Below are 14179 nucleotides of genomic sequence, written 5' to 3'. Positions count from 1 at the left end.
AATCAAAACATTGTCTCCATTTTTCTTCTTTGTCTTATATCTTAGACCAGTAACAAGCTTCTTAACATTGTTTACTGGTCACTCACTACATTTTGTTTTTAAGTCATCGTGACTTTTCAAGACACTTGAACAAAGTCTTCATTAAGTTAAACACTCTCCTTGTTGTTAATATTTTTCTATAAATATCTCTTTTGTTGATGATCTGGTAGGTCTCACCTGGCCATGGACTGATGGCTGTTTTGTGGCAACTCTGGGAGAAGCTGGAGCAGGGGCTCCACTAACTCTGATCAGGTTGTTGGGGATTCTTCCATCTCCTGTTTTTTCTCTCTACTTCCTTACATACATATACAAAGATGAGCCCTTAATCACATAATCTAACACTGCCCTACTCCTCTTCTCTTGGAAAATCAGGCTACTTGATACCAAGGCATTAAAGATAATAAGTAAAAAATACTTTGCAGAAAAGTGCCATTTTAAGATCAAGGATTGCGTTGCAACTGGAATATTGGAATGGATTTGGTGGACTCTGTATAGCAGTTCTCAGAAACAACATCCCATTACTGCTCCATTATGAACTATGGAGAAGGCTTAGTAAAAGGAATAAGAATGATTATCCAACCAAGCAGTCCTCATTACTCAACAGCTGGAAAGTAAACCCACATGTGAATGGAATACTGATTAAAGAGGTTTTCTGTTAGCTGGATTTTTTTTCCCTGCAATAACATTTTTTATAGAGTCTTTGTTTATTTGGAATCAAGAACAATTTGAAATGTTTTTAGTGAAACCAAAGCAAATTTAGTCATAGCTAAGCTCAAATTGTGACAAAAGATTAAAGTTTGACTCGTTGTTTCTAACATGTGATTTTTGGTAGCATTTCCTCGTCCAAACAAAAAGAGAATTGGAGATCACAGAATTCTTTCCCGTTACCAAAGATGCTGTTAATGTCTTCAGGCGAGGGCTCTCTCAGGGCTGTAAATTTTCTTCTGCATCCTGTGTGATATCGTTTCCAAATGCAATTAGCTTTTTAGCCCTTCACTTTTCTAAGACATGACTGAGACAGTGCTGATTTGACTTAGTTTGGATTTCTGTGGTTTTTTGGGGTTTTTTTGTGTGTTTTTTTTTGGGGAGGGAGGGAGGTTGGTTTGTTTGTTTGTTGCAGGTTTGTTTGTTGGGAGTTTTTTTGTCTGGTTTGGTTTTGTTTTTTTATATTTGAGCCTGGATTTGATCCTGAGAGGTACTGTTAGTCTGTGGAGAGAGAACAATTGATGCAATACTTTGAAATTACCTGCTCTGGTTCTTCTTTTTTATACTGGGATTTATGCAAGATACGATACCCACCCCAGTTAAAAAACTGAAGTGGAATGAAGAGTCTGTTCTGTCAGTGAAAATAAAATCAGAAATCCTAGTAAACAGACAGAGGAAAATCAAAACTTGTATTAACAGTAGAGAGCATAAGCTAATGCCATGTTTGTTCTTTTGGGGCTTTATGTGATGGTTTCTTTTAATGTCACAACAGTGATTATGGATATGAACGCCACAGCAATGGACAGTGTTTACCAGCATTTTGGTATAACCCATCCTCCCTGTCTAAAGACTGCAGCCTTGGGCAGAGTTACCTCAACAGCACTGGGTAAGTGGCTCACCAGGCTTCACTTAGCTAGAGCACCCATGTGGATTTAACCCAATGACAACTACAGATTACACCTACTGTAGATGTGTCAGAGCCGGCTGAAGCCCTTGGGACGCTTCCATCACCACCTTTGTTGGGTTGCACATCTGTCACTCCAGATCTCCATCATGTATGGCCCAGGCTTTTCTCTGGAAGATGAAGCCTTAAAAAAAAAATTGGGGGGAAACTATAAGGTCAAATCATCGGTCTTTTGGCTGAAGCGGTTTCTTAGAGTATAGGTTTTTTTGTGAGAACTGACTATCAGACCTAACAGCTATGTTTGCAAGCCACAGACTTAATTCAAAGATGTACATTTCACCTAAATCAAAATTGATTTCTACTCTTGAAAATTTCCCCTCTGTTTTTGGGGTACCTGTTCCTGATTCCCCAACTTCTGGAACTCTGGCTGCGCCCTCCCAGGGGGATCCCCTGTTGGGGGAGACCCTCCTGGAGTGGTCTTGTGCCAGGAAAGAGAGATGCACTGGATGTTTTTGGTCTTTGGGTTCTTGTTTATTATTATCTAGAGTTTTGCACACTGTCCACACAAGGCTCAGCAAACCACAAAAATGGTTAAGAATCTTTTGCTACAAGGTTTTTTAAAGCTAAGCTACCCAATTAAGAACTGACACCTTATTTCCCCTTTTAACCCAATAACTGATCCCCAAAAACCCACAATGCAGGCTTTTCCACCCAATAACAAAATGCCACCCAAACCCATGAAGAAGGAGGAACAAGAAGCATGAAGAAGAAGCCCAGGATGATACTCTGTGCCTTCCATCTTGCTTCCATCCACAACATACTAAAAATCCCAAAACCTAAATTTCCCACCTAAGTGATACACCTACACAATCTATTTCAGACTAGCGGATTCTAGTCTATCTTGAAGCGTAGGAAACTTTCTCCATGAATGAGGGTCAAACTCAGTGCTCTCCTGGGGGTCAGGGCACCGCAGAGCAGACAGGGAAACATTCCCTGTGTTCCCACACTCCGTCTCCCTTGGCAGGTACAGGAAGGTTGTTTCCAACAACTGCACGGACGGGGTGCGCGAGCGCTACACGGCCAAGCCCCAGCAGTGCCCGGGCAAACCTCCGCAGGGGCTGCGCATCCTCACGGCCGACGGGCGCCTCACGGCCCAGCAGGGCCACAACGTCACCTTCCTGGTGCAGCTGGAGGAGGTAGGATCCGTGGGACATTCACCCCGCGTGTGTCTGAGTGGGAATCACGCCAGGAGAAGCTCGCAAAGAGGGTGGTATAAAAAAAATTTGCGAGACGGGGCGGTATGAAATCAGTCACATCCAGGATGTAGCTGGGTGTAGCTGTCTCCATACACTGCTCCAAAATGTATGGAGATGAAAGGGCTGTCATTGTGGTGCCCAGGGTAATGTCTGGGAGAAGTTGATAAAAACTGGGAATGGGTTTAATTTGGGAATTTCACAGGAGAGCTGAAGACCGCAGGTTTGAATTCTGATCCCCCATCCTTAATTGTGTTTTTTGCTTGCTGCTGGTTTTTGAAACTGAATTTACATATTTGTTTTCCACTGGCTTTAAACCAAAGATGACAAATAGTGCATGTGCAGGTGGGTCCCCATCACACAAATTGATACATATGGTTTAGGCATTTATGGGTGAAATCTCAAGATGTCCTCAGCAGGTTTAACTCTGAAATTCATTGCTATTGTGAAGCTGATTTGGACTCTGATCTGTGTTTTTTTATTTTATTTGTAACTTAACTTGCTATTTCATTGTTCTGCTCCCTCCATTCCTGAATCCATAGAAAAAAGTATTTAAATCTTTTCACCTCTTTCTTCTTTTCAGCACTTCTCTATCTGTGTTTAATTGCAGGTGCACAAGCAGGAACATTCACAAAGAAGTTTTCTCTTTTTCTCTAATCTAATTTGATTTCTTTAAACTTCTATCCCTTTTCCTCTCTTACTGGCCAATAAATCCTAAAACAAGTATGCTTTATCACCAATGGACAATGTACATCCCTTTATAGTTTAGAGTATTCAAGGGACGATGTACATCCCTTTTTAGTTTAGAGTATAAGTTTGAGTATTCAAGGAAATTACTTCTCACCCTCTCCATAGTAAATGTCATCTTTGAGGAAAGAATTTTTTTTTACATCTCTGTTATTGATGCTTTCCCCAGCAAACTGGTGTCCTAATTTTTAAGAGCAATACCATATGATACATCATATCTAACCCAAAGCAGTTTTTGACCTGAATGTTTATTTTCTCCAAAATATGGTCACTTTTTTTCAGTACTGACAGTCATACAGCATTGCTACTGTGGTGCTGTAATAGCAGTGTGAACATATAATTTCATCTGGTTAAGTTATTGATTTCTGCATTAAAAGATGAAAAGGTCCAAAACAAGAGTGAGTCTCCAGGCTTTAAAAAAAGAAGAGCAAAAAAAGTGCACTTTCCATCACCCTTCTCTTCTGAGCAAAGTTTTAAAACAGACTGGGAGAAGGAGATGGATAATCTGTATAGTCAGTCACAAAACTATCAAAGAATCATGCCAAGAGTCAGAGGGAGAGACAATCACCCACAGTGTGGGAGACTCAGGACAAATGTCCTGATCTTTCTTCTGTGAGTGCTTCAGCTCACATACCATGTAAGAGAGCCCTGACCACTCTCTCATACAGGGAGCTGCTGTGCATTGTTCTCTCTCTTTTGTTCATTCTGATATTTTCTGGCAGCTCTGCTTCAGTGTGCACCAGAGTCTGGAAGGAACACCTTCTCCAGTATGAGATGGTGCCTCTCTCATGCTGGGTGTCAAGGAGTACAGAACAGATGTTTTGATGAGTGAGTCAGTTCTGAGGAGATCTAAAGGGAGCTCTTCTTCCAGTGTATCTGATAAGGAAGAGGTTAGGAATTGCTCTGAGGGCTGGAGCAGTATTGATCAGCCCCCAGCCTTTCAAATTACTCTCCCTGTTAGATGAATCTTGACCTCCTGCTCCAAGATTTGTCAACTTAAAGAGCAACCAACAAAACCTTTGGGAAAATTTTACCCAGTCTGGCAATGACTTTGTGTGGGTGTTGCAATGAAAGAAATATTCAACAAACAGGAATATTTTCCCAGTTATGTGCAAGCATAACTGGGAAAAGTTATGCAAGTTGAAGCATAGGGGAATAAAATGTAGTTGAAGCAGCAGAACTGTGTGTAGACTAAACCATTTACCAATTTGACTGTTTCAGTGACAAAAAATCCACCACTTACTAGGAAAGTTAAACAACCCATCAAAAGAACAAGTATCCTTTTATAAAATGGATATTGATTTCACAGAATAATTGAGGTTGAAAGGGATCTCTGGAGATTGTTTAATCCAACCCTGCTTCTCAAAGGGAAGTTCCTTTCCCTTGCATACAAGGCAGAAGTATCAAAAGACAAGAATTTGCCTATTTCTATTTAGTTCTGCCCTGCACAGGTATATGGCACAGTACAATTCAGGATGATCAGTATCCAAAAAATCTGTGCCACTCCATTTTTACTGAGGAGAAGGCATCAGAAAAGTTAAAAAGGGCTGGATATGTCACGTTGCACATCTTTTCCTGCAACAGAATGTGAAATAAGTGTTTCCTATTCAACCCTTGCCCCCTGGAATGGTGGACAGTATTTTAGAGTGCTACACCCTGGTGAGGACTCCTCCTTTAGTGTGAGTGACAGCTGATATCTTTCAGGGTATGAAAAAGCAATGGCCTTTCCTTTTGCATCTTAACATCTCTTGTATCCCTCTGAGATGGTTTGTTTGAAGCCTTCAAATCTGCAGAACTGTTTCATACACTGCAGCCTCCTGGCTCTCTTTTTTCATGTCCATGTTCCACTTGATCTGCAGGAAAAGGAAAAAAAAGCAAGAGTATCTGGTGAGCCAAGGTACAAGAGTTTGTTTGAGATTTGTACTCCTGTTATATTTCTAGGGCTTTCTGCTCCATCTAGGAATCCACCTGGGTTTGAAAAGAGGAACAAACTGCAAAAGCAGGTTCACTGGAGGCCCTGAAAATTCACTGTGTCTCTGTGGTGGAGCAGATTGCTAAGAGGGCAGGGAGAGACAAATGGCAGCAGTAAAAATCTTATGTTTTCACTCTGGTGTGGGATTCAGGGACAGGAACCGCAGCACAGTGGTTCCTTGTAGAGCCTGGTTGTGCCTGTGGTGATGCTGAGAGCCACAACTGTGCATTCTGACAAAAACACAATGTGAGCAAAAGATGCCTCAAGAGAAGCAAGGACAAGGCGTTCAGAAGTGTTCTGCTATTGAAGAAGACACAAAAGAAAATCATCACTGAAGTCTGTGCAAGTGGAGGGAGGGCAGGAACCAAACCCAGGAGCACACTGAGCATTGCTGATTTCTGAGAGCTGGGATTCTGGCCCAGTTTCTCTAATTCTGACTCACATGACATTTTCCTGTGAAGCATTTATATCTGGCAGCATATAAATAACATTAAAAGCAAATCCAACCAACAGGTCATATTTAAATCATCTGAAGATGATGTAAAGAATTCTTTCAAAAGTGATCTAAGTCACCTGTCACCTTTTAGAATGACTAAATTGCTTGCAAGGTCACCTTGCCCCTAATATTTATTGGCCCCATTATTGGAAAGGTTTGGCCAAGTTATTTGTCCAATTAATCTGGGTATAATTATCATGGTTTTTTTAGTGGGTGACAATAGAGAGGAATCATCAATATTGCCTTTATGGACTATCATGTGTTGCATTTTATGAAGTATTTTGGAAGTGTTTAATAAGCAAGGCATCATACTTAAGCTGGGAATTTTGCTCTTAAATTTCCATGAGATAAGCAGAATACCAGCAGCATTTTTGTCATTGCGTGACAGCACATGAGACAATGAGCAATGCTTAAATGCAAATTTTTCATTGCCTAAACAAGCTGCCAGTTTTCCCTGGCCTGGGCTACATGCAGAGGCTCAGGGTTGGTACCTCTCACGCTGCAGTATTCAACAAGAGTTGTTTATCAGCCTAAAAACCTGAATCCTTGCTTTGTTTTTGGACAGCAACAAAAGAAATCTAAAATGCAAAGTTACAAAGGCACTTTTCCTACTTAAGTTGTTCAACCCAACGTCCTTGACATGTTCTGCTTCTCTGTTGTAGAAAACAGAGGGATTTTATTAAGTGTGTGTTGTTTCTGTGTGCCTTCCTGATCATGTGCTGACGTAGGTCTCTTGCCTGTCACAACCACAATTGTTATTTGTGTGTTGGAGTTATTTGTATGAACATCAGACACTTGTGCTGCTGTACTGCTTCAGCAGAGACCCTGAAAGCTGCAGCCTCCAGAGCAATGCTGCTCAGCACAATGCCTTTCAAACTTGTTTCATCCCATTGCTCACACGTCTTTGCTGAGGAAATGGAGGGTAAAGGCATTCAGGGCAGGAAGGTTCAGGGCTTTGACTGTTTCATTACAGATAATTCACAGAGAAACTGCCTCCTCTAATTTATTTTTTATCTTGATAAAATGACAGCCAAAAATCTTTGACATTCCAGGTCTGCCTCAGTTCTCACTTTGCAAAGTCACTCCACTGGGAGTAGATTTTGGCTTGCTTTTAACTGCTTGCTGCTGCTGTGTGATGTTTGGATTAGACTAATGTGTGGGGAAAGCTAATTTGTTCCTACACATCAGGCCACAGGCTACAGTTCAGGCAATCTGAACTCATTCCTGAACCACACTCTGAGCTCCTTCTGCATGACCTTGAGCAAGAAACTTAAACTTTCTGATGTTTTATTCCCTTCTGCCTCATACCCCCCATGCCTTGCATTTGTGTAGTGATTGCTCATTAATCCAGAGGACTCTCTCTTACCATGTGAACATACAAATGAAGTTTTGAATTTCCTAAAGGCTGCCATGGCTCTCTGTAATGACAATGTTGATACATGGCTGTACAAGGCACACTGTGTCTTGAGTACATTTAATGAGCTTGGGGATCCTGCTGGGGGCACAGTGCCATTAACATTTCCCACCTCAGCACTATTGTTAGGTGCAATTCAGTATTCAACTCAGCTGAAGTTTCTGGAGATGAGCTTAGCATTAGGATTGTTTTGATTGTTGATGTACTGAAATTAAAGATGCAAAGCTAGTAGTAATTAAAAGCACAGTCTGTATTTTTTTTATGATATCCCACTGTGTTCCCTCTTTCGATATCACAAGTTTGTTAGCAATGATTACAGAAATATGAAACCTTCATCCTAACTTTCAATGCACATGCTGAATCACGGCTGTTTATCTTACTAGCAGCACTACACTCCTGTAATAACACACAAATAACACAGAATGTACCCTCCCCTGTACCACTGTCATCTGAATTATAATTGCATTTTCTGATGAGGACAGGCTGGTTGGGAGAAATCAGAGCCTTTCATGCATTTTTAAATTCATTGTTGAAATTCCATGAAAATGTATGAAAGTGGACCTTGCCTTCCTAATGACACACAGCACTACAGTCTTGTAATACACTTCCAGTCACACAAGTTGAATTATTCTGCATAATCCTGAGAGGCTGTTATTGATTCCTGTGGGGCACAGAAGATCTAGTACTGTAAAAAGAGCTCATAGCTGAGTTGAGCTGCCACAACTGGCAGTCATGGTGAATGATGTGATCAGTACAATTCACTATTTGGTATTGAAAAAGTATATGTGAAAAGTATCAAGCTATTTGCCCTGTAAAAGGCACCTTTCTATTCAGTTTCTGATTAAAAAAATTAAAGCCATCTCTCTGAAAGCAGGGATTTGCACAGGAAAGCATTTTTTTAAGTTCTTGATCAAATTGGATCTGAGTATCTGGTAAAAATTAAGAATATACTTTAAACAGATCTAGATTAAATGTATGCCATGTGTAGATATTCAGTTCCAGTAAAAATATCCTTGATGAATGATTTCTATTGGTAACAGGAAAATGCCAAAGAGGGAAAGGGGTTAATCTAAAAAAAGCACAATGAATTAATCCATGAAAACCCTCTAACAGCAGCTATATCTGTTTCTTGCAAAGGATAATTAAATCTATTGTCAACATCTCCAGGGAAGACACAGAAGTCAGTGCATAATTAAAGACTTAAAAATTAAATCTGAAACATGGGAACCAAAATTATAAATCTTGAGTTGTGTTTATTCCATTTTTAATATTTAGATACAAATACTCCAAGTCAATAAGGAAAATGCACTATTACAACTTTCAGGGCAAGATTACAGGGATGTGTTTGAGATAATCCTGCTAGGTGGATCTCACATTTCACATCCACCAAAATATTGAGAGATGCATAAAAGTAATCAAAATATAAAAATATTACTGCAAACTTTATGGGATGTTTCTTGATATACCCTGAGGCAGGAAGCTTCCCAGAGCTTTTTGGTAATGTCCAGGTCTTGTGTGCACTCAAGATGCAGGAAAAAGGTGCACTTGGCTTAGGAGGCAGGACCAGGAAGGAGGGAGAGAGGAATATTTTCTATATGCTTGAAAAAAACCTGAACATTTAATGAGAAAATACCTTAGAAAACAGTAAATTTCTGATTTACATTTTAGTAACTAATGTTGTCTAGGTAGGTAAAGGGTTTAATATGGGGCCTTGGCAAACTTGTTTTTTAGTTTTGAGGGCTTCTTTTCAGGCTAAAAGTTCTTAAGGCTCAGCATATGTTTAAGCCTTTGGCTGCACAAAAGCCTTTATCAAGATTGCAGAGAAAGGGTTAATCTAAAGAAGACACAATTATTAATCCATGAAAACACTCCAGCAGCAGCAGTGTCTGTCTCCTGCAAGTAATGCAGGGAGTTCTGCATCTGCCTAATTTGGGCTAAAAGCTTCAGAAAAATCCTATTGTGGAGTATTGAACTTGACAAAATAAAAAGGAGAAGCTGGGAAAAAGCAACAGCAGGGGGGTTTGCAAGATGTATGGATTGACATCAAATTGTTGCAGAACAAAACTTCTCTTGGTAAAATAACCTCTTGCAAATGGCTCTGGAGAGATGCTGGAGACAAGAGATAGTGACAGCTGGGTTGGTTTAAATCAGGTGTGGGCTGTGTGGGAAATGTTTGGATTTAGGCTCATCTGCTTTCTCTTCCTGTCTTACTCTGCCTGTGCTCTTACCTGGCACAGATAAAATATTAGAACAAGTCAAAACACAGTCTCTTTGTTTTCCTGACTTTACTCTCCCACTTCCTAAGCTAGATTTGTCAGATTTCCAAAATGTGCCATTTTCAGAGGAGTGTTGCAGCCTGGATCTTACTGAGTGGAAAATATGTTCCCAGTTCAAAGGGTTTTAAAACAGGAAAGGCCAAGACAAATAAAAAAAGACTGGGGGAACAGCGGCTGAACTCTTCTCTAATTAGATTTTCAGTTGTTTCTGTCAGCATCTTCTCTACCTAGAAATTGAAATCTAAATCTTGCATGCCTTAGAAATGGCTCCTTTCCCTGGCTACATCTGTAGGCAGCATGAGTTTCATGGCTATGGACAAAATGAAGACAAGAGGAGAAAAAGGTTCATTAGAACACAAATTTTGACAGTTGCAGAAATAAGGCTATTATGTCACCCTTTTCATCTTCTGCTGCTGCCTCAGATACGTGGAGGAATATTCCTGACCTGACCTGAAACAAACTTCAGCTGCATGGCCTTGAATGTCCTCAGAGCTGGTAAATCCAGCAGGGTCACTATGGTGGCGCAGTTTTAACCATGTGAAAAGCTTTTAAAAGACGTGTTCAAAGACATCATCTCCTTTTGAGTAAGAAAAGACAACTAAAACCCTAATAATGATGGACCTGGAGGAACTGGGAGATCATCAAAGGGCACTTCAGAGACCTTTGTATTTGGTCTGAGTCCTGCACTGGACTTGAGATAAGAATAGTCTTCCTCTGAAAGATGTTCAGAGGTCATGTGTGTTCACTTCTGGCTGTGGAAGCAAATCCCATTTGGTGGCTTCTGTTGGCTCAGTCAAACAGACACGAGTGCCCAAAGCACTGCATCATGTTTGAATCTGCACGTCTTTCTAATAACTCAACAAAGGACAGAACTCTGTTCTTCAGACCATTTCCCCTGCCACAGCTTCAGTTTGGGATTCGCCACAACAGAGCAACACAGTTATTTTTGTCTCATCTATTTGGAAGCAACAGAGCTTCCAGCAGGGTGCCAGGGCAGTGTAAAAACAACTTTAGTCTATTAAAAGAAAGCATCTGGGAAAATTTGTTGCTCTTGCCACCATCAGGTATAGCTCTGCTCTTTTTGCTTTCCATTCAGACAAGCCTCCACTATTTCTGCCTTCACAACAAGTTATAAAAAGTCTGAGGGAACATGAGGAATATAAAAGTTCCGTTACAATTTCCTCTTATAGTCACATACATTCACATCTCTTTCTGGTGTGGATACCTGCCTGATGCCATCCATTCACTCAGGTACCTTTCATCCCAGAATGGAAATTGGGCATCCAGAGAACTGTCCCTCTGTCAAAGGAAAAAAGGGGGGGGAAAGGGAGACAGAAAAGGAAGAGGAAACAAACCCAAAGTAAATGAAATGTCCTTTCAGCCAGTTTTTGAAAGGTTGTTAATGATCAGCTATTAATTTTCCATCATTCCAGGTAGTCCCCATTGCTTCAGTGCACCAGGCTGGGGAGTGCTCCACAGCAGTAGCCAGCAAATGTGAGCACAGGCAGCATGAGCGCCATGCAGAGCCAGAGGGGGATTTCCTGGGGGGTGAGGATGTTCAAAGGTAAGGCAAGGTGCTGCATCTCACATGAAAGGGAGGGATCTTCAGCAGCCATGGCTGACAGGTCAGTGCAGGCTGTTCCTCTGGAACATCAGACCTCGTTACTGTTTTCTGGTTGGTCTCGCTCACCCCACTGATCCCATCTGTCAAAAGCAACACAGAGTCTGTTTTGCTCCTTTCTCTTCCACCACAGGGAGACCTCCAGAGATCCCTCATCCAGGTGGATTTTGGAGATGGCATCGCTGTGTCATATGCCAACCTCAGCTCTACAGAGGATGGGATCAAGCACATTTACCAGAACGTGGGCATATTCCGGGTGATGGTGCTGGTGGAAAACAGCCTGGGCTCTGACAGCGCTGTTCTCTACCTGCATGTAACGTGTATGTATCTTCATACCCCCTGTTAGCTGCTGGTTTTCTTTTAGAATTGTTACTTGGAGCTAGAGATGGTGTTTGGAAATTGGCAGCTGGGACCAGAGTGGTGGGAAATGATGAGTGCTCACCTGTCCTCCAGACAGACTGCTGATTCCAGACTGAGAGGAAACATTGATTCATTAAGGTTGGAAAAGACCTCTAAGATTATTGAGTCTAATCAATAACTTTTGCTTTTTTAATCATGTTTTACCTCTAGTTTTGGATAGTCTAATTTGGGATACCTCAAAGGACTGTCCAGCCCTTTCTGAAATGCACTTTCATTGTCAAGCTTACACTTCCAAAACAACAAAGACACCCAGGAATCTTTAATGACTTTTAAAAGCTTTGAATTTTACCTTGTGCATGTTTTGTTCTCTAATGAAACACACCCACCTCTAGGATGGAAACCAGTGCTTTTCAGTGTTTCTGTTGTCATAGGAACCAAAATCTTTGTATTAAATAGTACTGCCAAAAAAAATTATCCTCACGTTGCTTTTCTGCTATTCTTTTTAACCTTTTCATACTTCATATATGTCTGATTTACAACTGAAATGTATCCCAAGTTCTTGGATAAAAGGAACATTGTATCCTTTCATATTTATTCTAGCACATGGTAATGAACTCAAAGGGTCAATCTATTTATCAAAATTTTGTAACATTCTTAACAGATTTTATTTGGGGCCATAATTTTCTTTATACAGTGGGGTTTTTTGTTTGTTATTTATGTTTTCACTGTGTGCCTCTGTGCCAGATTAACCGAGAAAAAAGGAAATTCCAAAACCTGAAGTTATGTTTACAGTAAAATTATTTACCATCTACCAAACTTACTCCACGTATTGTGTGGATGATTTGGCACATTCCCTACACTTCACCTCTAGTTTTGGGGTTAGTTCACACAGCATGAAAGCAGCTACCTTTTCACAGTAGGAGAGCAGCTCTTTAATGGAGAACCATTGTGTCAACAGATGGGGACAGTGGGAGGCAGGAGTGTGGGAGATGGGATTTTTATGAAGGAGGACTAGAGCAGGAGCAAATATCCACCTGAAGGTCCCCCTTCAAAAACACCTTTGGTTGGCAGGTGTCCACCCTTCACTCACTCATAGTGTCCTTCTGGTCTACAGCTGCTCTAAATCATTCTCTTGAGACACTGAAGGCATAGGAACCATTTTGATTGTTTAAGCTGTACAAGAAATAAACAATATTTAGATTTGTTTGTGTGACTTAGCAGCTGATAGTGTACATTTCTGTATTTTACATAGATAATGTCAGCACAGGATTTAAACACTGAGTGATCATGCAGCCAGGCCCAGATTATGTGTGCCAGACTCCCTGGAGAAGTGGCAGCTTTAAGGGATATGTCTCACCTTTCTCTACATGACAAGAATTAGGGACTGACAAACAGGTTACAAATGAGCATGGTGCCATTCAGACTAGCAAGAGACTTGCTGAGGACAGGGATGATCCAGCCCCCTCCAGAGTCTAACAGCCTGATCCACAAAAGCTTCTAAATCCTATTTGAAAGCTTGCATTGTCATTCAGCCCTCTGCTGAATATTCTCCTTGGGGTGTTTGAGCTTGGCCTTTGGGGAATTTTGAAAAAATACCTGTCCTTAAAATAGACATACATGCTGTATTGTAAGATCCATGGACAAGCAATGTGCAGCCTGAACATCCAGAGTTTAAAGAACAGCTACAAACTGGGTGATCCCTGGTACAGGGTTAATACATGAGTGTCTGCAGCCAGGTCTGGGCCTTCCAGCACCTTCCTTACCTGTGTCCAGCACTCTTCCTGCTGGAAAAACCTGCAGGCACTGAACCTTGGTGCTTGTGGTCTCAAAGATAAAGGCAAAGCCTTCGTCCCATGCTCTCCTCATCCTGGTGCAGCCAGTGCACAGAAGCAGTGCCTTTCCTGCTTGCTCCAGGGATCCAGAAATGCAGGTTACTGTGAGGCAGGAGAATTTTGAGTTGGATGGACAATAGAAACTGTTGTATGTAAACTGCTCAAACCAACAGCCTGTCTCTTAGCTGTCACGTCAAAATTTTCTCTTGGAAAGTTAGTTATGGATTTGCCTGGATGCTTCAGAACAACATCACCTGCGCAAGTGAGCCTTTTGAGAAGTTTCTGCCTTTCAGTTTTCTGGAGCTTGTACAGTACTTTTTCTCTAGAACAGATGAAGGCCATAGCCTCCATAGCCCTGCATGAAGCTCAGAAATTAATGTTCTTGAATCCTCTTCAAGCTTACCTGGGAGAAAGAGTCTCCTACCAGGAGGGCCTATCCAGAGTGAGCTATCCCCATCTGCTGGCCAGATACTAGCTCAGATTTTCAGCCTCCTTGCCCCAGCTGTGCTGGAAAATGCTCAGGCAGAATTGGGTTGCTTGAGCCATTCTTTCATATCCCT

General features: G+C 41.3%; 1 protein-coding gene across 3 annotated transcripts in view; it reads left to right on the top strand.

Moving 5' to 3' along the window:
• Positions 1-14179, top strand: part of LOC131086579 (VPS10 domain-containing receptor SorCS1) — a 257794-nt gene that overhangs the window by 218471 nt on the left and 25144 nt on the right. For all 3 annotated transcript variants that reach the window (XM_058029651.1, XM_058029653.1, XM_058029652.1), the window contains exons 17-19: positions 1517-1630; positions 2673-2844; positions 11561-11747. In XM_058029651.1, the coding sequence (XP_057885634.1) occupies positions 1517-1630; positions 2673-2844; positions 11561-11747 (473 nt within the window). The remainder of the gene's footprint in view (positions 1-1516; positions 1631-2672; positions 2845-11560; positions 11748-14179) is intronic.

Source organism: Melospiza georgiana, chromosome 8 (assembly GCF_028018845.1).
Source record: "Melospiza georgiana isolate bMelGeo1 chromosome 8, bMelGeo1.pri, whole genome shotgun sequence".
Taxonomy (NCBI): domain Eukaryota; kingdom Metazoa; phylum Chordata; class Aves; order Passeriformes; family Passerellidae; genus Melospiza; species Melospiza georgiana.
This window is presented reverse-complemented; position numbering and strand designations above follow the sequence as displayed.